General features: G+C 38.0%; 1 protein-coding gene and 1 long non-coding RNA gene across 3 annotated transcripts in view; one reads left to right on the top strand and one right to left on the bottom strand.

Annotated features, from left to right (window-relative positions):
• Positions 1-22,531, bottom strand: part of mpp7a (membrane protein, palmitoylated 7a (MAGUK p55 subfamily member 7)) — a 117,631-nt gene that overhangs the window by 57,554 nt on the left and 37,546 nt on the right. For both annotated transcript variants that reach the window (XM_026364451.1, XM_026364452.1), the window contains exons 4-5: positions 14,523-14,600; positions 743-823 (exon numbers count right to left, since the gene is read on the bottom strand). In XM_026364451.1, the coding sequence (XP_026220236.1) occupies positions 743-823; positions 14,523-14,600 (159 nt within the window). The remainder of the gene's footprint in view (positions 1-742; positions 824-14,522; positions 14,601-22,531) is intronic.
• LOC113164912 lies at positions 7,158-10,085 on the top strand. Its single transcript, XR_003299045.2, has 5 exons — positions 7,158-7,229; positions 7,413-7,562; positions 8,103-8,458; positions 8,793-8,957; positions 9,360-10,085. It is a non-coding gene; the product is annotated as an uncharacterized LOC113164912 (long non-coding RNA).

Here is a 22,531-nt window from a genome sequence, read left to right as displayed (position 1 = left end):
TTTGGTTTTCGATATAATTCTGTACCTTACAATTATATCTTGTAAGGTCCTAAACCTTACACTCATAACCTTACACCTTACACATCCTATGGCCTTTTGAAACTGGTAATGAGTTAATTTATGGCTGGGTTTGCACACTACAAAGAATACACAGAGCTTGCTAAGGAGGGGTAATATGGGTCAATATATATTTCCTACCTAGGAATGGATCCTTTCAGCCATAATCAGGAGTGATACAGATACTATGACACAGAGATGCTATTCAAAGGCTGCAGACATCTGCCTGTGTTTTACACCACTGGTCCTATGATTTACACTGAGACTGGCTGGTATATAAGTGCCCAGGAAGACAGACTGAGTCTGAAAATGAGCTAAGTTTTAATACATAATTCTTGAAGCCAACATTCTGTGAGAGGTAAGGTACAAGAAAACAGGACAATGCCTGTGTGAGAGCGTTTGAGTGTGATTCTATTATTATATGTGTGTGTATCACTACTATCACTACAGACAGATCTGCCTGACATACCTGACAAGTGTAAATTTCTTCGTCTGACTAACAAGGTCAGTGGCAAAAGCCAAGAGAAACCTGGATCTTAGAAACAGAAACAGTTCATACTGTTTGTGTAATGACATCAGTGATACCTGTATGATTAATGCCAAGATTCCAGAAATAACATGGTTGTGGTTGTTACTGACTATACAATGAAGAAAAACTATATTTAAAAACAACAGTCAAACTCACCTTCATGTGGGGTTTTGCCAGTAGTTTACGAAGCTCTTTAATCTCTCCATTGGCTAATTTCTCCCCCAGTTCCTCAGACACCTAAATAAGAGAAGACACAGAGTGTTCACATAAATACATTTACAATGTTTCTCAAAACATCTTATTCATTGCTCTATTTCATTCCTCTAACCTCTCACAGACCATGTTCCACCTACACCTAGACTACAAAAAAGAAAACCAGAAACAACAAATGCCATGCTAAAGTCAAACTTGCTTTAACTAAGTTCAAAAAATGTATTGTATTACTGTCAATTTTCAATTCAGTTTATTTATATAGCACCAATTCAATACAAAAATAATCTCAAGGCAATTTACTTTATGGCATTAAGGCTTACAGAATAATATGGAAAACATATACACACATTGACAAAATTGTTGGTACCTTTATATTAATGTAAGAAAAACCCACAATAGTCACTGAAATAACTTAAAACTGACAAAAGTAATAATAAATAAAAATGTACTAAAAATTAAAATCAGACATTGCTTTTGAGACGCAGTTCACAAGACATTTAAAAACAAAGAACTGATGAATCTGACTTGGACAAAAATGATTGTACACCTAGAGAAGATTGAAGATAATTTAACTATATGGACAACTAAACTGTGTCCTGTAATTAGCATCACAGGTATCTTCAAACTTGTAATCAGTCAGTCTGCCTATTTTAAGGGTAAAAAGTGGTCACTGTGCTGTTTGCTATTATGGTGTGTACCACACTGAACATGGGCCACAGAAAGCTGAGGAGAGAGTTGTCTCAGGAGATAAGAAAAAAACTTTTTTGCATGTGACGTTCTATGTTCACAGACGCAAACAACTATAAAAAGAAAAGAACACTCTGCCTTCTGTTACACATGGAGGACGCTTGGTTATGTTCTGCGGCTGCTTTACTGCATCTGGCACAGGGTGTCTTGAATCTGTGCAGGGTAAAATAAAATCTTAAGACTGGAGCATAATATGCTGCCCAGTGTCAGAAAGCTTGGTCTAAGACACAGGTCTGGAGAAGGCACCCTTCATACCTGAGACACACAATCTTTAGTCTGAGGATAGTCAGTTAGAGACGACAAATATATATTCAAGGTTGGTTTCACTTCACACTGAATAGCCAGGTGTGAGGTGATATTTAATTAACCCCCTCACTTAACAGAAGCGGAGGCCTTAGACATAACCTGTCTTCTATTTATTCATGCTGCCCCTTCATCCATCCCAAAAAAGTTTAGGCTCAACTCACACAATCACAAGACTGGCCACACAAAACCACCCAATTTAGGGGGTAGGAGGTCCAGATGTCCTACAAAACATTTATTGGCAGAATGCAGGGTCTATTTCCCTTAGGAAACAGTGTTTCCAGGCTCTGAGCAGTGGGATTGAGCTGGACATTATTCATGATTTATCTCTTGTAGCTCTAAGACAAGTGACTGCTTCTAAGGCCTAGGCCACGCTCCTCTGTCTGCAGTCTGATTTATGGATGGTCCTACAGAATGTGAAGTGTAGAGAGAAGTAGTGCCCTATCCCACAAAAAACAAAAAAAAAAACTTATACTGAACTGGGATCAGGGGCTAATCTCAACTATACTATAGAAATTACAGACTAGGCCATCATGTATCTTTAAGTGGAAGGAAGGACTGTACAAGAAAGTGTATACAGATGGTCATACGATGTGTTTTCAACATCAGATGGAGCAGTACAGACATTGAAGATATTTCTCAATCCACAATCTCAAAGGCCCTATTTAGAAAACCAATCCCATCCCCCATTTGAATTGATAGTGAAAACAATAATTCATGTTTAACTCTTATCGAATAAGAACTTGCTGGAATACGAAAGTCTATTTTTTCTTGAAGCTGAAAACTGAAAAACTGATGTAAAAGAATTTTTTAAAAGCGTATGTTCTCTCTGCTTTCAAAGTGATGGTCAGTGGATACCATAAATTAACAAAACAGTTAAATAACATCTGGCAGTGAAAACTGTCTGAAACTATTCATCTTAGTACAGATCTTGATGTGAGCTATTAAAATACACAGGCCGTCCAAAAAAAAAGTTACACAATCACTAATATTTTGTGAGTGTGTTTTGTTTTACATTTTCATTACGGCACACATACACCGTGACATCATTTCAATTAGCTTCTGCAATGTCACAACATTTATTCCTGTCCAGAGTTGCATTAATTTTTTGACAAAATCTTGCATTGATGATGGGAGAGTCGGACTGCAATGGGGTTAGGATCTGGACTCTGCAGTTGCCAATCCATGTGTGAAAATGATGTGTCATTCTCCTTGAACCACTCTTTCACAATTTGAACCCGATGAATCCTGGTATTGTCATCTTGAAATATGCCCATGCCATCAGGGAAGAAAAATTCCATTGGAGGAATAACCTGTATATTCAGGTAGTCAGCTGACATTATTCTTTGGCCATATAACATTGCTAGACCATTGGCCTAGACCTGACCAATTGCAGCAACCCTAGATCAAAGCACTGTCCCCACAGGCTTGTAGGGTAGGCAACAGGGATGATGGGTGCATCACTTCATCCACCTCTCTTCTTACCCTAATCCCTCTGGAACAGAGTGCTGGGATTATTAACATTTTTAAATTTTGAATCATGAATCATACATCATCTTGTGCCTGCTGTCATCACACAATAGATAAGGTGAAAAGGGAAATCTCATCAGAATGTAGTATCCTTGTGTGTGTGTGTGTGTTAGTGAGACTAAGGTGTGTATGACAGAAGCTAGAAAAAAACAGTTTGTTTGACTAATGATCCCTGTGGTGGCGGAATAAGGGAGGAGTAAAAGCACAGGGCTTGAAAGTTAGACTGTGTTTAAGGAGGGGACACTGCCCCAACAGACCCACAGGATGTTGAGGGGAGGGAGAGGAGTCATTACTCTGCTGTCTTCAGATTGACCTTTGTGAGTTTTGACCCCTTCACACCATCCCTATGGGATTTGAATAGACAAAATGTCCAAGGCTACTGAACCTTAATGAACACTGCATTAATACTTCACTGTATCAAAATTACAGAAAAGAAAAAGCACATGTGTAAAAGGTGTCAGAAAAGAGACCAAAATACAGGAAAGGCAAGGTAAAGATGGAGTCAGGTCTTTAGTGAAGGAACATCTCTTGCTCCGATACATCCATCATCTCATCACCAAGCCCTTTACAGTGAGGGAGGCACAGACAAAACTGTAAATTTTCCGTTCCTCATGTTTTCCTATAACTCAGTGTGGAAGATTGATGGAACATGCTTAACAAAGCCCTCTGGTCTCTACCTTCAGGATTCCCTGTTAGAATCACATATTCCATTTTTAGATCAGACCTATAGAGAGGGAGAATGCAAAAAACGATGGTCTCCGCTGAGATTGTATTTCATTTGTTATGTGTGATGATATTTACTGCATGCCGCGTTATAGCTATGTGCTGACCCTGAGATCTAAGGTCTAAGATCCTAAGGTCTCACTAAGTTGATACAGTGCATCCAGAAAGAATTCACAGGGCTTAATCTTTATTCACATTTTGTTATGTTACAGCCTTATTCCACATTGGGTTAAATTCATTATTTACTTCAAAACTCTACAAACAATACCCCATAATGAAGTGGAAGAAGTTTGAAATGTTTGCAAATTTATTAAAAATAAAAAATGATTATACATATTACATGTATACAAATTACATGTACATAAGTATTCACAGTCTTTGCTCAATACTTTTTTGAAGCACCTTTAGCACCAATTTCAGTTTCAAGTCTTTTGAGTATCATGCTACAAGCTTGGCACACCTAGTTTTGGGCAGATTTTTCCAGAGATGTTCAATCGAATTCAAGTCTGGGCTCTGGCTGGACCAATCATGGACATTCACAGATTTGTCCCATAGCCAATCCTTTGTCATCTTGAGTGTGTTCTTAGGGTGGTTGTCCTGTTTATGAACTGTCGCCTCAGTCTGAGGTACAGAGTGCTCTGGAACTTCTTTTCATCAAGGATGTTTCTGTACATTGTTGCATTTGTCTTTCCCTCAATTCTGACTAGTCTCCTAGTTCCTGCCACTAAGGATGATGCTGTCACCATGATGGTTCACTGTAGGGATGGTATTGGCCAAGTGCTGAGCAGTGCCTGGTTTCATCCAGACATGACGCTTGGCATTCAGGTCAAAAAGTTCAATCTTTTTTACATCAGTACAGACATTTTTTGTTTCTCACGATCTGAGAGTCCTTCAGGTGCATTTTGGCAAAGCTTTACTGAGAAGTGGTTTCCGTCTGGCCAATCCATACAGGCCTAATTGATGGAGTGCTGCAGAGATAGTTGTTCTTCTTGAATGTTTTCCTCTCTCCACAAAGAAATGCTGGAGCTCTTTCAAAGTTTGGCTGGGCAGCACACTCTAGAAAGAGTCCTGGTGATTCCAAACTTCTTACATTTACGGCTAATGGAGGCCAATGTGTTCATTGCGACCTTCAGTACTGCAGAATATTTTCTGTACCCTTCCCTACCTCTGTGCCTCTTTACAATCCTGTCTCAGCGGTCTTCAGACATTTCCTTGGACTTTACATTTACATTTACATTTAGTCATTTAGCAGACGCTTTTATCCAAAGCAACTTACAAGTGAGGAACAAGGCAAGCAAACAAAATCTAAGTCAAGGAGAAAATCATCAAAGCAAAGTGCTATCGAAAAAGTGTTACTGTTTCAAGAGATGTGAGTAATAGTTTGGCTTGTGCACTGACATGCACTGTTAATTGTGGGACCTTCTATAGATAGGTGTATGCCTTTCCAAATAAGGTCCAATGAAATGAATCTCCCAAAGGTAGATTTCAATCAAGTTTTTGAAGCATCTCAAGGATGATCATTGGTGACAGAATGCACCAGACAAAAACTACAAAAATTTACCTTATAATATACTGGTCAAACAAAACAAAAGGGTAGCTGTATTGAAAGTGCTATTAGTTATGCATAAAAATCACCCACATCAAAAAGTCATTTTCTAATCATTATTGACCCTTAAAATGAAAACTGGAACACATCTACTTTTAATTTAACATTTTAGAGCTAAACTCTCAGATTAAATCTTTATTCAGTCAGATTCTGGTGATCCTTGGCCTGAGTTTCATTCATTCTCATTTATCAGGTGCTCCACATCAGTGTTCTCTGATGGCACCCAGAGGTATTCCCAAGTTACAGAAGGTGTTTGGGTTAATGTAAAGAATTTAGGAAACTGGCCAGAAGAAATAAAAACAGTTTGCTTTAAAGAAGGAAGAACTGAGTAAAGGAGGAGGATTGAGAGTCTTAGTTCAAGCAGTGAACACTGAGCTGGAACAAGGTGCTGGCAGTCAGCACACTATTGATGTTGTTATCTTTTAACAGGACTAACAGTTACTGATTGAATCAGCAGCCTTCAACTTGCATAGTGATGGTTTGTGTGTAAACCTGTTTTAACCCTTGTGATAGATTTAATTTTACATTCCATAATGACCCTGTTTCAGTCTAAATTGGCACCAGAAAGAGACTGTGCATCATTGTGTGTGGCAGTACTATATTTGCTTGAGCAGTGTCAGTGTGTGTGCTAGGCAATGAAGCCAGAGCAAGATAGGATGTAGATCTCTCCCATAACACTTAAAGCATCAGCTACCACTTCAATAGCATTCATTTGGAGCAGTGACATGGATGAAAAACAATCTGCTGTAAAAATATTCCAGGCTAGGATTTTTTTTTTTTTTTTCACTAGCCAAGGCAGGGGGACTCGATATTGTGGTATTTGTGGGGCATAGCACACTGTAAGAAATGTTTGTAGAAATTACGGTAAAAAACTGTTAAATAGCAACAGTATATTACCGTTAAATGCAAAACAATATATCACAGTAATAGATACACTTTTTTACTGTTAATCAAGAAACAGTATGTAACTGTACTTTTTACTGTGAAAGTAAAAAAACACAGTTTTACCGTTAAAACATAAAATTTAGCTAAAATTAATGGGAAAATACCGTAAGGCCACAAGCAAGTAAATATCGTAAAATTAATGGTATTATTTGGTTTAAATTACAGATTTTGTTGACGTATACATTGAAATTTACGGTTTAAAACCTTTTATAATTCAACAAAAACATTTTCTTTTTTCTACAGAAAGGAGATGTTAAAAATATGGTATTTATGTTGATTTTGAAATAAAATATATGTTTACATATACTGTTATTATCTGTCATTTTATGTTATGCACTTGTAAGGCTTTAATGTGTGATGGAAAACTAAAACATGAATAATACATTTCTTGAAGAAATTAAAGTCATTGGTGTTGAAAAATATCTCATGTATCAAGTTTCTGGAAAAGTTTGTCTTAATTATGTTGTTATTAGTTTTGTTGTTGACCTCTGACCTCTAATGTACCTACAGCACAAACTGGAAATATAATAAATAGGATTTGAAATGCGGCCCACACTGGGATCAGCCTCCATACTGGTAATGACCAGGTCCATTTATATCACCGTAATACTTAATAATGAAAGTATGGTGAGTTACCGTAACATATGGTGAGTTACCGTAATATATGGTGAGTTACCGTAACATATGGTTTACTGGTTGTAAATGTATTTTATTTTATTTTATTTTCTCAAACTAACTGTGAACCACCGTCATTTAAAGACTAACAGACGGAGCACTGACGTATTCAGAGAGCGGGAAACTGTGGTTCAAATGTTAACGGACACTGAACAGTTGGCGCCGCTTCTGTCCGAGCAGCACCGCGGAATACAGCGTCTCCTGAATGTTACCCTGGAGGAGCAATGTGTGGAGGTAAGTTTGAGCTTTAAAATAACGCTTCGGTCATTTTTCTTCTTAAAAGTTACGGTTATTGTAATTGACATTAAAGTTGAGGTTAACGACGTGTTCCCAAAACGTTATTTATTTAACGTTTTTAACGGTAGCCGCTAGCTAACCTTAATGCTAATCTTACAAGTTAACTTGCTAGCTAACATTTGTCTTACATCTAACTGTCTTAGATATATTTGTGTTAAACATTAATGTGTTTAGCTAGCTAGCTAAGTGTACAACAAAATGTGTAGATGTAATTTCTGTGATTTCTGCTTACAACATTGAAGTACTAAGTCCTTCACGGCAGACTTCATCGTAATGAACCACATTGTTTATTCAAGTGTTGAGCTGGTTGCAACGAGACATTTTGTAGATATAGAGCTTTTAAAGCTCACATTTAGTGGAGGCACAAGGTATCTGCTCTTGTTAATGTTAGCGTTACTGTTGGGAGGCAATAGCGCAGTACCAGTGTGAAAATGAGCAGTGAACTCTCCAGTAACAGGATCTACTAATGTTTTCAAGGTCAGATCTTCCTCTACTGGCCACATGTCACGAGAACATAGAGATTTCCCTAGCAATCTCTTTTAAGTTAAGTAAATTGCATTTATATTTATTATTTTTTATTTAAAAAATAAATAATATAAAAAATTATATTATTTGTTTAGTTGAGTCTTAGTTATCTGTCTTCAGTACCTTGTCTAACAAGTTGTTTTCTGGCTGCAGAGAGGATCGTGACAGTCCAGAACGTAAACATGATGGGCAACTTGAGTCTTAAAGCCAAACTGGTGCCAACATCTGCTTACTGTTCCCTGTTCAGAACATTGTTCCATGTCTGTCTTCCATCATGTCAACCCCAGCGATGTCAAGGCAAATTAGAGGTAAGCTGTGGCATAGTTTAGCAAACAATATGTAGATGCAAGCACAATTTCAATTTCATAGAGTTTATGTTCCTCAAGAAAACAGCCTCATCGTACACAAAAGAAACAAGCAGTCTGAAATGTGACTGTGGATTTTGTGACTGGTTCAGTGAATGTATAATTGTATTGTTGTTGTTGCATTGTGTCTTAGTGACAAATATGTTAGTGTCTGTGTGTCACACTGATACTGTTGATAAACATATGACCTGTAAAACTATATATCAAATATCTGTGTTTAGGCATTATGCTTAAACGCTGCATCAATGTAACATTTGCTTCTATTTTCTGGCTGCAGAGTGGATCATGCCAGTCCACGTCATACTTGACGAACGCGAATGATGACAAGACCTGTTCAAAGTTCCAGTTCCTGAACATCATTCCACATCTGTAGAGGACTTCAGACTTCATTCAAGTGTGAACCTTATGAGTTAAACACCGCTGATGTTTAGACAAATTAGAGGTAAGCTGTATTATTGCCCCCCTCATTCATGTTAGTGTAATAAAAAATAGAAAGGTGCAATCAAAATTTAAACTTGACTCAACTTGATCTTTCTCAAAGCAACAGCTTCATTATACACAGAAGAAACCAGAACTCTAAAGTATAGTTGTGAATTGTCTGCCTGCCTAAGTGGAGACACCTGAGTATTTAGGCTGGTAATGCTGTTGATTGCTTGGTGATTAATATGTCAGATTCTATATTTTGCCCATATACTCATAACATGCTCTGCAAAACTATACTTCAACTTTCTATCACGTAAAATTAATTGGAACTGTGTATGTAAGGCTGTATATATGTGTGTGGGTATAATGCTCATCACTGCATCAATTTTAATTTTGCTTTGTTTATGTTTTCTGGCTGCAGAGAAAAACCTGCCAGTCCACAGTGTGCACCTTATGGACATCTTGGGAATGTTCTAGAAGAAATGATGACAACATACATCATGGGTTCTAGTTTATGGAATATCACGTTCATGAGAGACTCTAAACCATGTTGAGCACCATCTTCAGTCATGTCTGACCTATTACTCATCCTGGGCAAGTGGCCACATTTTCTTATGATGTTTATATTGTTAATTTCACTGTACATTGACCTAAAAATACATGCTGTTTTTCAAGCTCTTAAAACTACTTTGTGAGTTAAATGGGCAGTTTACTGGAGCAGATCAACACAGAATGCTTAAAGGCACAACCTTAACTTTTAATGATTATAGTTTGTTGTTTTACAATGTATTTATATGTTTATTTTGGAATTTATTATAAGTAATTGTTGACTGTAAAATCTATGCCAATCAGCTGTAATGCCTTATTTGATTTACCGTACTTTTTACAGTAAAATTCTGGCAACCCCAGCTGCCGGTATTTTACCGCAACTTTTAATCTTTGTAATAATGTGTCATACATTGTCACCCTATTTTTTACGGTGAAATTCTGGCAACCACAGCTGCCGGTATTTTACCGCAACTTTTAATCTTTGTAATAATGTGTCATACATTGTCACCCTATTTTTTACGGTGAAATTCTGGCAACCACAGCTGCCGGTATTTTACCGTAACTGTGAATCTTTGCAATAAAATGCAGTAATGTTGTATACTGTTGTACTGTGTTTATAACTGAAAAAGAACTGTATCTAGGTTTACAGTATACCTGTTATTTTACATAGTTTATCTGTCAATAGATTTAACTATAGCAGTTATTTTTATAGTAAATTACCGTAAACAGGTTTACAGTAAACCTGTGTTTTTATAGTAATTTCATGTAAACCAAAAAAGTTGCCAAGTATAAAATGTACGGTTTCTTATTAAATATACCGTAATGTGTCATACATTTTCACCCTATTTTATGCGGTGAAATTCTGGCAACCACAGCTGCCGGTATTTCACCGTTAATAACACAATTTTTTTTTTACAGTGCAGGAAGCATAAATTTGAAAGCCTGTGATTCAACAAAAAGAATGAGAAAAGAAAGTGTAAAAAGCTTATAGAGGCTAATTGTTTGGAGTCTCTTCAACAGTCTATCAACTCTTACCACAATATGGGATGAAAAGAGAAGCACAAGAAATCCTTTACATTCTGTTGGGTGCTTGAATGTATGGGTTGGGTGCTTGAAATCTTGTGGCGTAACCTGGTTAGCCGTGACTTTTGTCTGTACTAACAGCTGGGTAGACAAAAAGAAAAAGAGCAACATACATCCAGCTTGTACTTTGGGCTTTGTCTTCTTATGTTTCAGTACTCATTAACATTACGTATGGCTGTGGGCTCTTTAGAAGAGATGAAACAGTCCGAGACACATTGATTACAATAAACAAAGCCTGGTGATTTAAAACTAAACCACACATCAGTAAATGTGTTTTTTCCTCCCCTCCCTTCACCATGCCAGGATGGTTTTTGGGGTTTCACAGGTGCACATTTTTTGTGGGGGCACACATGTGAACATGAGGGGAACAATGCATGATTATTTGCAGACGTGGCTTTTAATAAATATTGCACATGAACAATAATGCAACAAATGTCAGGATACTAGACGCTTGTGCAATAAATCAGACTAAATGTCTTCCACAGCTTGTATAGAGCAGCAGGGGTAATGGAAAGAAAATATTTACTATGTTGCCTCTCCTCCTCACTTGTTTTTATATGATGAAACTTAATCATCTGTTGTTTTTCTGCTGCTGTCATCTTTAGCTGTCATGTTTTGTCTTTCCTAATGAGTCGTTTTTGTATGCAGTCTTAGTCTGTTTTTGAAGAGCTGGGATTTCAATTTATTGGCATAAGGCTAGTCATTTAGGCAAGAGGGAGAGGAAAGCTGGTCAAGGCTACTAACAACTACTGGCAAAATGTGAGTGTAGGAAATTTGGGCATCTCTGGTTTAAGGTCAATGCGAATCTTGATAAATTGTCATTGATGTAATATTTTAAATATGCCAATCCAATCAACTTCATGTGATTAGACCATGTGAAAAAACATTGGTGTGCAATTGAGATGAAATCACTTAAAATTAAGCCCTGAGACAAACTGGCCTTTTTCTCTGAGTTCTTTACAAGTGTTTTCTCTTTACAGTACGGTACCTTTAATGCACCTGGTTCACAAGGTTAAGGATGTTTAGAATTAACAACAATTAGATGCAATATGGAATACTACATGCCTAATACTTCTGTAAAAAATGTGTTCTGTTATTAGCTTCTCAATGGACAATCAAACTTCACGGACTTCATTTTACTTGTTCTAAATGTCTATTATTATTAAATCCTTATGTTTTATTCAACAGCCGAATAAAGACAGATGAAAATGTTAATGGTGTTAGTTATGTTACACAGAGGCCAATGGTGAGCTGCCACTCCTCATATCCCATGCTAGCTTGATAACTTACATTTCCTGGCATAAATGTTTTGGATTTTTATTACAAAGTAACCTGCAATTGATTATAAATCAAGGTATCATGTAGTTTGATTATTTGAATCTTATATCACCAAGTACGTTCTGCTTTTTCTGCTCCACAGCACTTTCAAGTGTCACATTATTACGTTATTTTTGTGTCATAACTTGATTGAGACTAAATAACTTCTACATTTGGTCCACACAGGTGGTCCTTCATGTGTCAAAGGCCCAAATATCTACAGTGCCTATAAAAAGTATTCACTCCCTTGAATGTTTCATAATTTTATTAACATTATAAATCAATAATGGTCAATAAAGGTTTTGCATTAATATTCACCTCCTCAAGCCAGTATTTAGTAGATGCATCTTTAGCTGGAATCACAGCATGTAGTCTGTGTGGGTAGGTCTCAATTAAGCTTGCACATCAGGACACTGGAATTTTCTGCCATTCTTCTTTGCAAAACTGCTTAAGCTCTGTCAGGTTGCGTTGGGATCGGTGTGAACAGCCCTTTTCAAGTACATCCACAAATTCTTTTGAGGTCAGGGCTTTGACTCGGCCACTCCAGAATATTCACCTTATTGTTGATAAATAATTTCTGTGTAGCTTTCGATGTATGCTTCAGGTCATTGTCCTGCTGGAAAGGTCATCTGTGTGTTAGTGGCCTCTCTCAATAGTTTCTTTCTACTACTACTTGTACTACTCAGTTTGTGTGGATGGCCTGTTCTAGGCAGATACAGACATGTGCCATATTCCTTCAATTTCTTGATGATGATTTCACTGAACTCCGGGGAGATTTTTTCTTGTTGCCATCCCCTGACTTATGTTTTACAATTACCTGTTCTAAGAGTTGCTGGGAGTGTTCTTATGTCCTCATGGTGTAATGTTAGCCAGGAATACTAATTACCAGTGATTGGACCTTCCAGACACAAGTGTCTTTATACTGCAATCACTTGAGACACATTCACTGCACTCAAGTGATCCCCATTTAATTAATTGTGGGACTGCTAGCACCAAATATCTGGACCTCTGTTGGATTAGGTCATTTTAGTGGGGGTGAATATTAATGCAAACACTGATTTCATCTTACATATTTTTATTTGATTGACATTACTGTTTTTGAACCTGTTTTCACTTAAGTTTTTCATTTTGTCAAAGTCGCAAACTTTTATTGACCATGACTGATTTATGATGTCAATAAATGATGAAACATCCAAGGGGGTAAATACTTTTCATAGGCACTGCACTTTCACTATCAATTTAAATGTGTTCTAGTTCTACTTTGCATAGCAGTGTGCATAAGGTTGTGACACATAAGCACTAGATGATATATATCTATATATGATATATATATAGAAGGTTATTTGTACACAGATCAGACATAACATTATGACCACTAACAGGTGAAGTGAATAACACTGACTATCTCAACTGTTAGTGAGTGGGGTATAGTAGGTAGCAAGTGAATATTTTGTTCTCAAAGTTGATTTGTCATGCGCAAAGGTGGGTGGCTGTGGCTCAATAGGTAGAGCAGTTGACTGTCAATCACAGGATTGGTGGTTCAATTCCCAGCTGCCATGTCACATGCCAAAGTGTCCTTGGGCAAGATACTGAACCCTTATTTGCCCCCGGTGAGTCAGGTCAGCTGCATAGCAGCTCTGCCATCGGTGTGTGTGTGAATGGGTGAATGAGATGCAGTGTAAAGCGCTTTGAGTACCAGCTAGGTAGAAAAGCGCTATATAAGTGCAGACCATTTACCATTTACCATGAACGACGGCCAAATTGTGATGACTAAATGTCTGGGTAAAAGCAAGAACAGTTGTGAACCGGGGACCGGGTCATGGGTTGCCAAGGCTCATTGATGCACAAGGGGAGTGAAGGCTGGCCATTGCTTACCTGAGGAACGCATGGCACAAGAATGCACTATGAGAAGAAGTCAAGTTGGCAGAGGCAGTTTGATGCTTTGGGCATTGTTCTGCTGTGAAAACTTGGACTCAGCCCTCCATGTGAATGTTATTTTGACATCTACCACCTACCTAAGGATTGTTGCAGACCATGTACACCTTTTCATGGAAAGAGTATTCCCTGATGACTGTGGCTTCTTTCAGCAAGTTAATGCACCCTGCCACAAAGCAAAAATGGTTCAGAAATGATTTGAGGAGCACGAGTTTGAAGTGATGACTTTGCCATCAAATTACCCACATCTCAATCCAATCTAGCATCTGTGAGATGTGCTGGACAAACAAGTCCTTGCAACTTACAGGACTAAAGGATCTGCTGCTAACATCTTGGTGCCACACACCTCAGCACACGTTCAGGGGTCTAGTAGAGTCCATGCCTTGATGGGTCAAGGGTGTTTTGGCAGCAAATGGGGGAACAGCACAATATTAGGCAAGTTGTCCTAATGATATACCTATGTTGTAATGTTGGACAACGCTCACAGTTATCATCAAAATGCTAGCTTAAGAAATATCTTTGGAAAGAGGTTTCTTCAACACAGTTCCACAGACTTGAAGAATGTCTGCCATAGAGGACTGAAGTCATGTTGAATGTGCATGGTGACACCTTAGTAAGACATGCAAATGTTTTTTTGTTTGTTTGTTTGTTTGTTTGTTTTCATTTCATTTGTTGCCATCAGTCAGTGTAATCAACTTACTTTATGGGCCAGAGCTGAAGCACTGTTCAGAATGGGGATGGGTTTGTTCTTCTCATAGTGCTGCAGCCGTTCATGGATCTAAAAGGACAAATTGTGAAAAAAGACAGGAAGGGGGTCAACATTAGACAACACTTCGCTCAGCAAACAGACGTAAAAACAAGTTCACAACCACATATTATAGAAGTATAACAGTATATTGACTGACCTTGCATCAAAATTACACAAGCACACACACATTCACACAAGACTCTGTACAGTCACTGTATAAAAAGTTTCCATTATGCCTTTGAGTAGTCTGGTGATTCCAAATCATTTCAAGAGTCTGGTTAAATTGGCTAAACATTTTTTTGTCACGTTCAACACAGCAACTGCACAATGTTGAGAGAAAAAGCTTCATCTATAAAGACTTACTAAAATGGAAAACAGGTCTGACTTATGTGTTTAGACATTTACACACAGAAAAACACAATAACAAAAACAAACTAATATGTAAAACAGAGATGGAACACACAGTATACACACACACAGAGTCAAATACCAAAATCACACGTTCAACCCACACGCAGTCACAAAAAGTCTACAACCATCCCTTGAATTCCCGATTCAAGAGTAGCTCTGCAGGAATGTGTTGACAGTATGCTCTCAGGTCCCATTAGAGAAGAGAAGAGACAGGGAAAACTATAAACCCAACAGTAATCCTGAGTCTGTCTTATGCCCACCATATTAAGGGCGACTAGGCTGGGGGTCTGACTGATAGCTGGGCTCTAGCTTGGCGATCCAACTGAATGTCTCATTGCAGCACAATGGTGGAAAAAAGCAACCTCTGACTGGGAAGAGAGTAACAGATAACCCCCTTGGCCAGCTTAGTGTCTCCAAGGCTAAATTCACACATGGAATCTTGAATATGCACATTTACACACACACACACACACACCACAGTACAATGATACTATAGCCTCTTTTACACAAAAACGGCATAATATTGGTGAGAAGGTTATTCTTCAACACGCCATCTTAAAGATGCTCGAGTGTGCATTTTACACAGGTAACTGGCACCCTGGCTTTAGCGAAGTGACGTTTAATGTGATGTATAACGCATATGCTCAAAAGTGTGGGATCAAACAAGTTCTTTGTTTTCCTAAGAAAAATACATTTTCATGCAATTCACAAACTATTCTATCCATTTCACAAACAATTAATCAAATAATTTTTAATGAATGATTTACATTTTTGTATAGAGGCCTATTATTAGCAATTGTCCTCTGCATCAGTCTCCTGGTATGCCTGCTAATTCAAGTTAATCATTTTATAACACTAATTGATTATGAGAAAACCCTTTTGCAATTATGTTGCACAGCTGAGAACCATTGTAATAATGGAGCAAACAAGGGACCATGGCATTTTAGGTCAGTTTAGTACCTTAACATCAGCAGTTGTTTATTTGTTTACAGGTTCAACATAGCCAGAGAGAAAGAACTATCATTAAAGAGTACAATTGAAGAGTACATTCATCATTTCCATCTAAATAATTTGTTTTGATATATTTCCTATTCAGATTAATTTTGTGTGTGGAAAACAATAAATATTCTAAGTGATCCCAAACTATAGTGTACATCACCTTCAAAACATTACTGGTGAATAAACCTTCATGTGCTTTTGCTAGTTTTGCACATTTTAGAAAAATGTTTTTTTTTTTTTAAACAAAACAAGATGTCACAAACCAAGCAGGTTTATCTAAGTATTACACTTTTCTGACTTCTGGTAATAAAACACAATGTAGCTATGAGTTACACATATATTCAAGCCACTCTCTGCTCTCCACATTTCTAGTTCAACATTGGCCTTAAAAGCTTTGCCTTTAGCTGGACTTATTCACACAGTCTCCATTGATAAATCACGGCCTATTAGGCCAACAGAACAGCAATGTTTCAAGGTCAGCTCAAATACTTGTGAAAAAGCCAACACTATGAGGCTATAAAACATGGTGCATTAGGTATGTCAGGGAGCGAATCTGTTGATGGTCTAAGGAAGGCAGATGGCTGCACAATTCAGCTGTAGAGTGCAAAAAGCTGTTACTTGAGGACCTCCAGGACAAGACAGATAGGACTGTCGTGTGGTAAGAGCAAGCAATAGAGTATGTCTGCAAATACCTGGAGAGGTACATGAACAGACATAAGGATGGGGACAAAAGGTGAGTTTAAATCCATCAGTGGAAAAACTGAAAATTAAAAAGAAGGAAACTTAAAGTAAAAAAAAAGATGTATTAATAAAGAAAATTATGATAAAGGTAAAAGACTTAGAAACATGAAAAGTAGCCTCAGACAATAACAGATCTGTGTGCAGCACTGAACAAAACAAACAAAAATGTCATATTTCCATCATATTCTACATTTAGTTTTTACTGTATGGAGTTTGACCAACAAAGTTGGCACCACCAGACAATTCAAATCAGAGAAAAATCTCCATAATATAATAATCAACATTATAGTAGTGAAAAGAAAGCAACTTGCATTTACTTTGCTGAAAATGGAAAAAAGAATTTAATGGTGCTAAAAAACAGTAAGCCAAGCACAGCACATTTCAGTGTTTAAATGCTGCTGAATTCAACTCTATTAAGTGTGTTCCGTGTTTTATGACATCAAATTGAAGACTGCCACTTAGGACAATTCCTGGAAAAATGTTGTTGTTTAATTCCATATACCCACTTATTCATAACAGTTTTTCTCTACTGTTCATGAAACTCTAACAACACCCGTGCTTTACCTACTCTGTCTATTCTACTGTAGACGCCTATAAAAACAACAGGCAAGAAAGACTGGTTATTTCATCTATCTTGATCATCTTTGTAAGAAATTAGATTAAATAAATGAGAGGTTGCCAGTGGCTTCAGTGTGCCAACATACCACAGTCTTAGTGACATCTGCTTAGGTAGTTGTTTCTCCAGCACCTCCATATACTTATTTGCAGTGGAATTTCTCTGTTGTAAGATTGAAATGCCTTCATTTAGAGTTCAGGACACTTTCCAAGTGCCTGACAACGGTGCAGTAATGTATTTTAAAGTCATTACCCAGCTTTTTGCATAATGCATTCTCTCTCCTATTGGTCAGGCAGCTAAGGAGCCAAGGACAGTGTAACTCAGGCTAGAGATCAACTCCTGGACACACATCTGAATCAAAGACTAGGATTCAAAATCTTCTCTAACAATTGTAGTGGTATTAGTATGTAAAACAAGGCAGAAGAGACAGGTTCAAAATCAAGTCCATCTTTACTTCCAATTCCAAGCTAGTTGAGTCTGAGTCAAGTCCATGTCAAAAAAGGTCCAAGTTTAAATGAAATTGAGAGTAAAAACACCAGAAAAGGAAAAAACATTGTTTGTAATTGCTTACGGTTTGTATTTTTTGTGATGCTGTGAGGTAGTATACACTCTCCTCAATGAACATGAGAAAAAATATCAACATTTCAGCTTTTATTTCCAGGTGTTTACATCTGGATCTGATACACAACTTGGAAGATAGCACCTTTTATTTTAAGCCACCCATTTCTCATGTGTAAAAGTATTAAAAATGTGGTTGTGAGGTGTATTTTATTTCCCAAGTGTGTGCTATTAAATTATACATTTTCTGTCCAACAAAATCCATACCTGGATTTAACTAAGCAAATAGGTAAGATTCAGTGAGTTGATTTCTTAAACAACCATGCTGGAAGACATCCTGTGGTCATTAAAAAATGTTAATCCGATTTAGAAAGGTCAAATTATTGGCATGGATAAAGCAAAGAAAACATCTAAGGAGATTGCTGAAACTACTAAAATTGGGAAGAATTGTCCAATCCATGAATAAAAACTGGAGTGAGGCTAATTGGAAAAGGCTTTAATTTGCTAGGGAGCATAATGATTGTACTCTGGAGCAATGGAATAAGGTCATGTAGTCTGATGAGTCCAGATTTACCCTATTTCAGAGTGACAGGCACATCAGGGCAAGAAGAGAGGTGGATGAAGTGATGCACCCATCATGCCCAGTGCCTACTGAACAAGCCTGTGGGGGCAGTGTTATGATTTGAGGTTGCTGCAGTTGGTCAGGTCTAGGTTCTGCAATGTTATGTGCCCAAAGAATGAGCTTAGCTGACTACCTGAATATACTGAATGACCAGGTTATTCCATCAATGGAATTTTTGTCTTCCCTGTTGGCACGGGCATATTCCAAGATGACAACGCCAGGATTCATCGGGATTAAAATGTGAAAGAGTAGTTCGGGCAGCATGACACATCATTTTCCTACAGTAGACTTAAACAACTTAAAGAGAGAGGCTTAGAACAATTCTCTTTTTGTGATCTTCCATGATAATGGAGGCCAGGAACAAAGTAGTAAGGTTTTGGTGTGTGGAAAGCATAAATGGTCAAAAGAAAACCATTGTTGGTATCATTTAGCAACTTTCGAGCAGCAGCTACAGTGCTTTTACATGGCAACCCCACATCACTGTATTACACTAATGCAAATGCCAAACCTATTAGCAACTAATTTAAAGAAAAATCAAATGACCACATGATGAGGGATTGCAAAGCATAGCTAAAAACCTGCTGACAGAAATTTGGTCTTCATAACGAGTCCTACCTAAAGCAGGTAGAACTTAAATATTGTATTATATTTCTTGTGTTTATTTGTTTGTTTTTCTTTTTGTGGAGTGGAAAGTCAAAACTTTTGAGGCAGTAGAACAGACTGTGTAGTAGAATTTATAGAAAGCACACAAGTAACTATCTATATGACTATACAGACCAGTACTTACGTACATCTCATGTCAGCTCTAATATTGTACTGATGAAAAGTGTGCAAAATGAGACAAATTGTTTCTTGTCTCTTTTTCCATATCTGAAACTTCCTCCTATGGTCCTTGTTTCTCCCTCCAGACAGACTGACTAATGCTCTATAATTACCCAGGTGAGGCCTGAGTGTTTCCATATGAGCAATCTGAGTAGATGCTGAGCCCGTCAGATTAACATGATGTGTGTGTTTTCTTTCTGCTGTTTAGCCATTCTCTAAGTATCCCCTTCTCAACCTTGTGGACTAAAAGTTGAAATCTCTGGAGATCTGGTGGTGGAGATTTAAAGGAAAGGAGCAATTAAGGCTTTATTAATGGTGTGCCATTGATGTTAGACATGTTCATTTGAATGTTGCATCTGAGTACGGGTCTCTGGTGTAAGAGGAGAAGGTTGTTCTCTACTTCTGAGTGATTCAAAGTCTACTTAGCTGTCTATTTGGCTCACTAGTTGACAGGCTGGTTCACATCACAGTACCAAGTTGAGACCAGAGGAAACACATAGTTGTGCTTCTCTAGAGTGGTGCAGGTTCCGCTTATACCTCTGTGTTTATTCTAAGAGACGCAAAAAGCAGTTCAAGTTCTCCTCCATTGAAATAAAAGGAGTAAAAAAAGTAAAGTAGTAAAAGTAGAACGGGCACTTACTGCTGAACAATGTGATTCTTTGATGTGCTGAAATTGTTTGATCATAAATGCCTGCACTCCATTCCATACCTGCAGTAACTGTACTGTATTGGGTGTACTTTTTTCTACTAAAATAGAAAAAGTGACTTGACACGCAAGTGCACGCACACCTTTTTGCCATTGGCATAGTTGGTTGGTTGGTATTGCAGTGAGAAAGTGTTCCTGTATATCAATACATGCATTGCCACATACATAAGGTCAGGAAACAATAAAAAACCTGACTCTCTTCCCTAATTTCTTGTTGTTGGAGAAGATTCTCAGTCATCCAAGTAAAGGTATCTGGAAGTTGATTCATGGCAACTGGATTTCCTTCTTGTAAGGTTGAAACATTTCACTCATCCAAGTAGTGTCTTCAGTCTGAGGATAGACAGATTGGGTTTGTGATTCTTTATTGATCTCACTATGGCTGCAGAATTTGCCACAATTTGGTGTGCTGATGGTCGTCAGCGCATCCCACAAGGGAAGTCAGCTGAAGGTGAAAAGTCGACAACCTGAATACTCAGCGTCAACCTCCTCTAAAAAAAATTTGAGTTGAGACAGAAGAACGGAAGCATTGATCAGCACACATACACTTGCACATACACTGGCTGCAGCAGGATGAAAATGTCAGTCTGAATGTGTCACGGTTTCAGCCTGGCCCCGGCCAGCCTTGGATTTTCCCCTCTCCCTCTCCCTCTGGACTCCTCCCACCAGCCACTTCTCTCCCTCTGCTCCCTGTAATCACCTGCATATTGGCTCCACCTGAGTTTCCCTCAATCTACAAAAACTCTCCTCAGTCCTTTTCCCCATGTCGGATCGTCGTTGTTCCCGAACCAGTTACCAGCCAGTGCTCAACCTGTTTCCAGCGTCTTTCCCCTGCCTGCTAAAACCTGCTTGCTCTCAGGCCTGCTCCTGCTCGTCCTCCTCAGTCCCGTCTGCTTTCCTCCCTGAATTCTCTGGACTTTGCCCTACTCTGAACTTTGGACATTATTCCCTGGTTTTATGTGAGTGTTTTCCTGCCATTGAGCAGCGGTTTTCGTTTGTACTTTGGTTCCTGGTTTGTTACTTCCACCATTTTTGTAGTTTTATGTTTTTACTTTGTCCTCGTGTTTCTGACTGGTTTTTGTAGTGTCTGTTGACACCCCCCTTAGTTTCCCGGTTTTGGTAGTTTTCTCTAATAAATCCTATTCTCAGTTCATGTCTGCCTTGTCCCCTTCCCTTAATTCATGAAAAAATGAGTCAACCCCTTCAAGTCATTTTAATTATCATGTTCCTAGAAAAACAGGTCGGGGTGGAGGAGTAGCAGCAATCTTCCACTCAAGTTTGTTAATGAACCCCAGACCTAAACATAGTTTGAATTCATTTGAGAGCCTCACTGATTCTAACTGGAAAAATCAAAAAACAGTCCTATTTGTTATTGTGTACCGTCCTCCGGTCCCTTACACTCAGTTTTACCTGAATTCTCAGACTTTCTATCTGATTTAGTTCTTAGTGCAGATAAAGTCATTATAGTGGGTGACTTTAATATCCATGTAGATGTTGATGATAACTGCCTCAGCACTGCATTTAATTCACTATTAGACTCCATTGGTTTTACCCAAAATGTAAATAAACCCTCTCACTGTTTTAATCACACCTTGATCTTATTCTGACATACGGTGTGGAAATTGATCAGTTAATAGTTTTTCCCCAAAACCCTCTTTTATCTGACCATTATGCAGATCCTCCCTGCATACAGCATGGACAGTACTTAAACTGCTTCCTCCCCGTAGATCATTCTGAATTAATTTCAGTAATTAATTCCTCTAAACCATCAACATGTCTTTTAGATCCCATCCCGACTAGACTCCTCAAAGATGTCTTACCTTTGATCAGCATGTCCATACTAGATCAGATCAATCTATCTTAACAAATAGGCTACGTACCACGGGCTTTTAAGGTTGCTGTAGTCGAGCCCCTACTCAAAAAGCCTACTCTGGACTCAAGGGTTTTAGTAAATTATAGACCAATATCCAATCTGCCCTTTATCTCTAAAATTCTTGAAAAGGTAGTTTCTAAGCAATTGTATGACCACCTGCGCAGCAATAACTTGTAAGAAGATTTCAGGATTCAGAGTACATCATAGCACAGAAACAGCACTGGTAAAGGTCACTAACAATCTTCTATTGGCATCAGACAATGGACTACTCTCTATACTTGTCATGTTAGATCTTAGTGCTGTCTGGTTTTTAGAGTGGTTTAAATCATATCTATCAGTTTTCAGTTTGTACATGTTAATGATGAATCTTCCATGCACACCAAAGTTAGCTATGGTGTGCAACCCACAGGGATCTGTGCTTGGACCGATTCTTTTCACTTTACATATGTCCCCCTTAAGCAATATTATTAGGAAACACTCTATAAATTTCCATTGTTATGCAGATGATACCCAGATATACTTATCTATGAAACCAGGAGAAACTAATCAATTAGTCAAACTTCAAGCATGCTTAAGACATAAAGGCCTGGATGTCCTCCAATTTCCTTCTCCTAAA

The sequence above is a fragment of the Anabas testudineus genome, chromosome 2, assembly GCF_900324465.2.
Source record: "Anabas testudineus chromosome 2, fAnaTes1.2, whole genome shotgun sequence".
NCBI classification, from domain to species: domain Eukaryota; kingdom Metazoa; phylum Chordata; class Actinopteri; order Anabantiformes; family Anabantidae; genus Anabas; species Anabas testudineus.
Note: the sequence above shows the minus strand (reverse complement) of the source record. Positions and strands in the feature narration are given on the sequence as shown.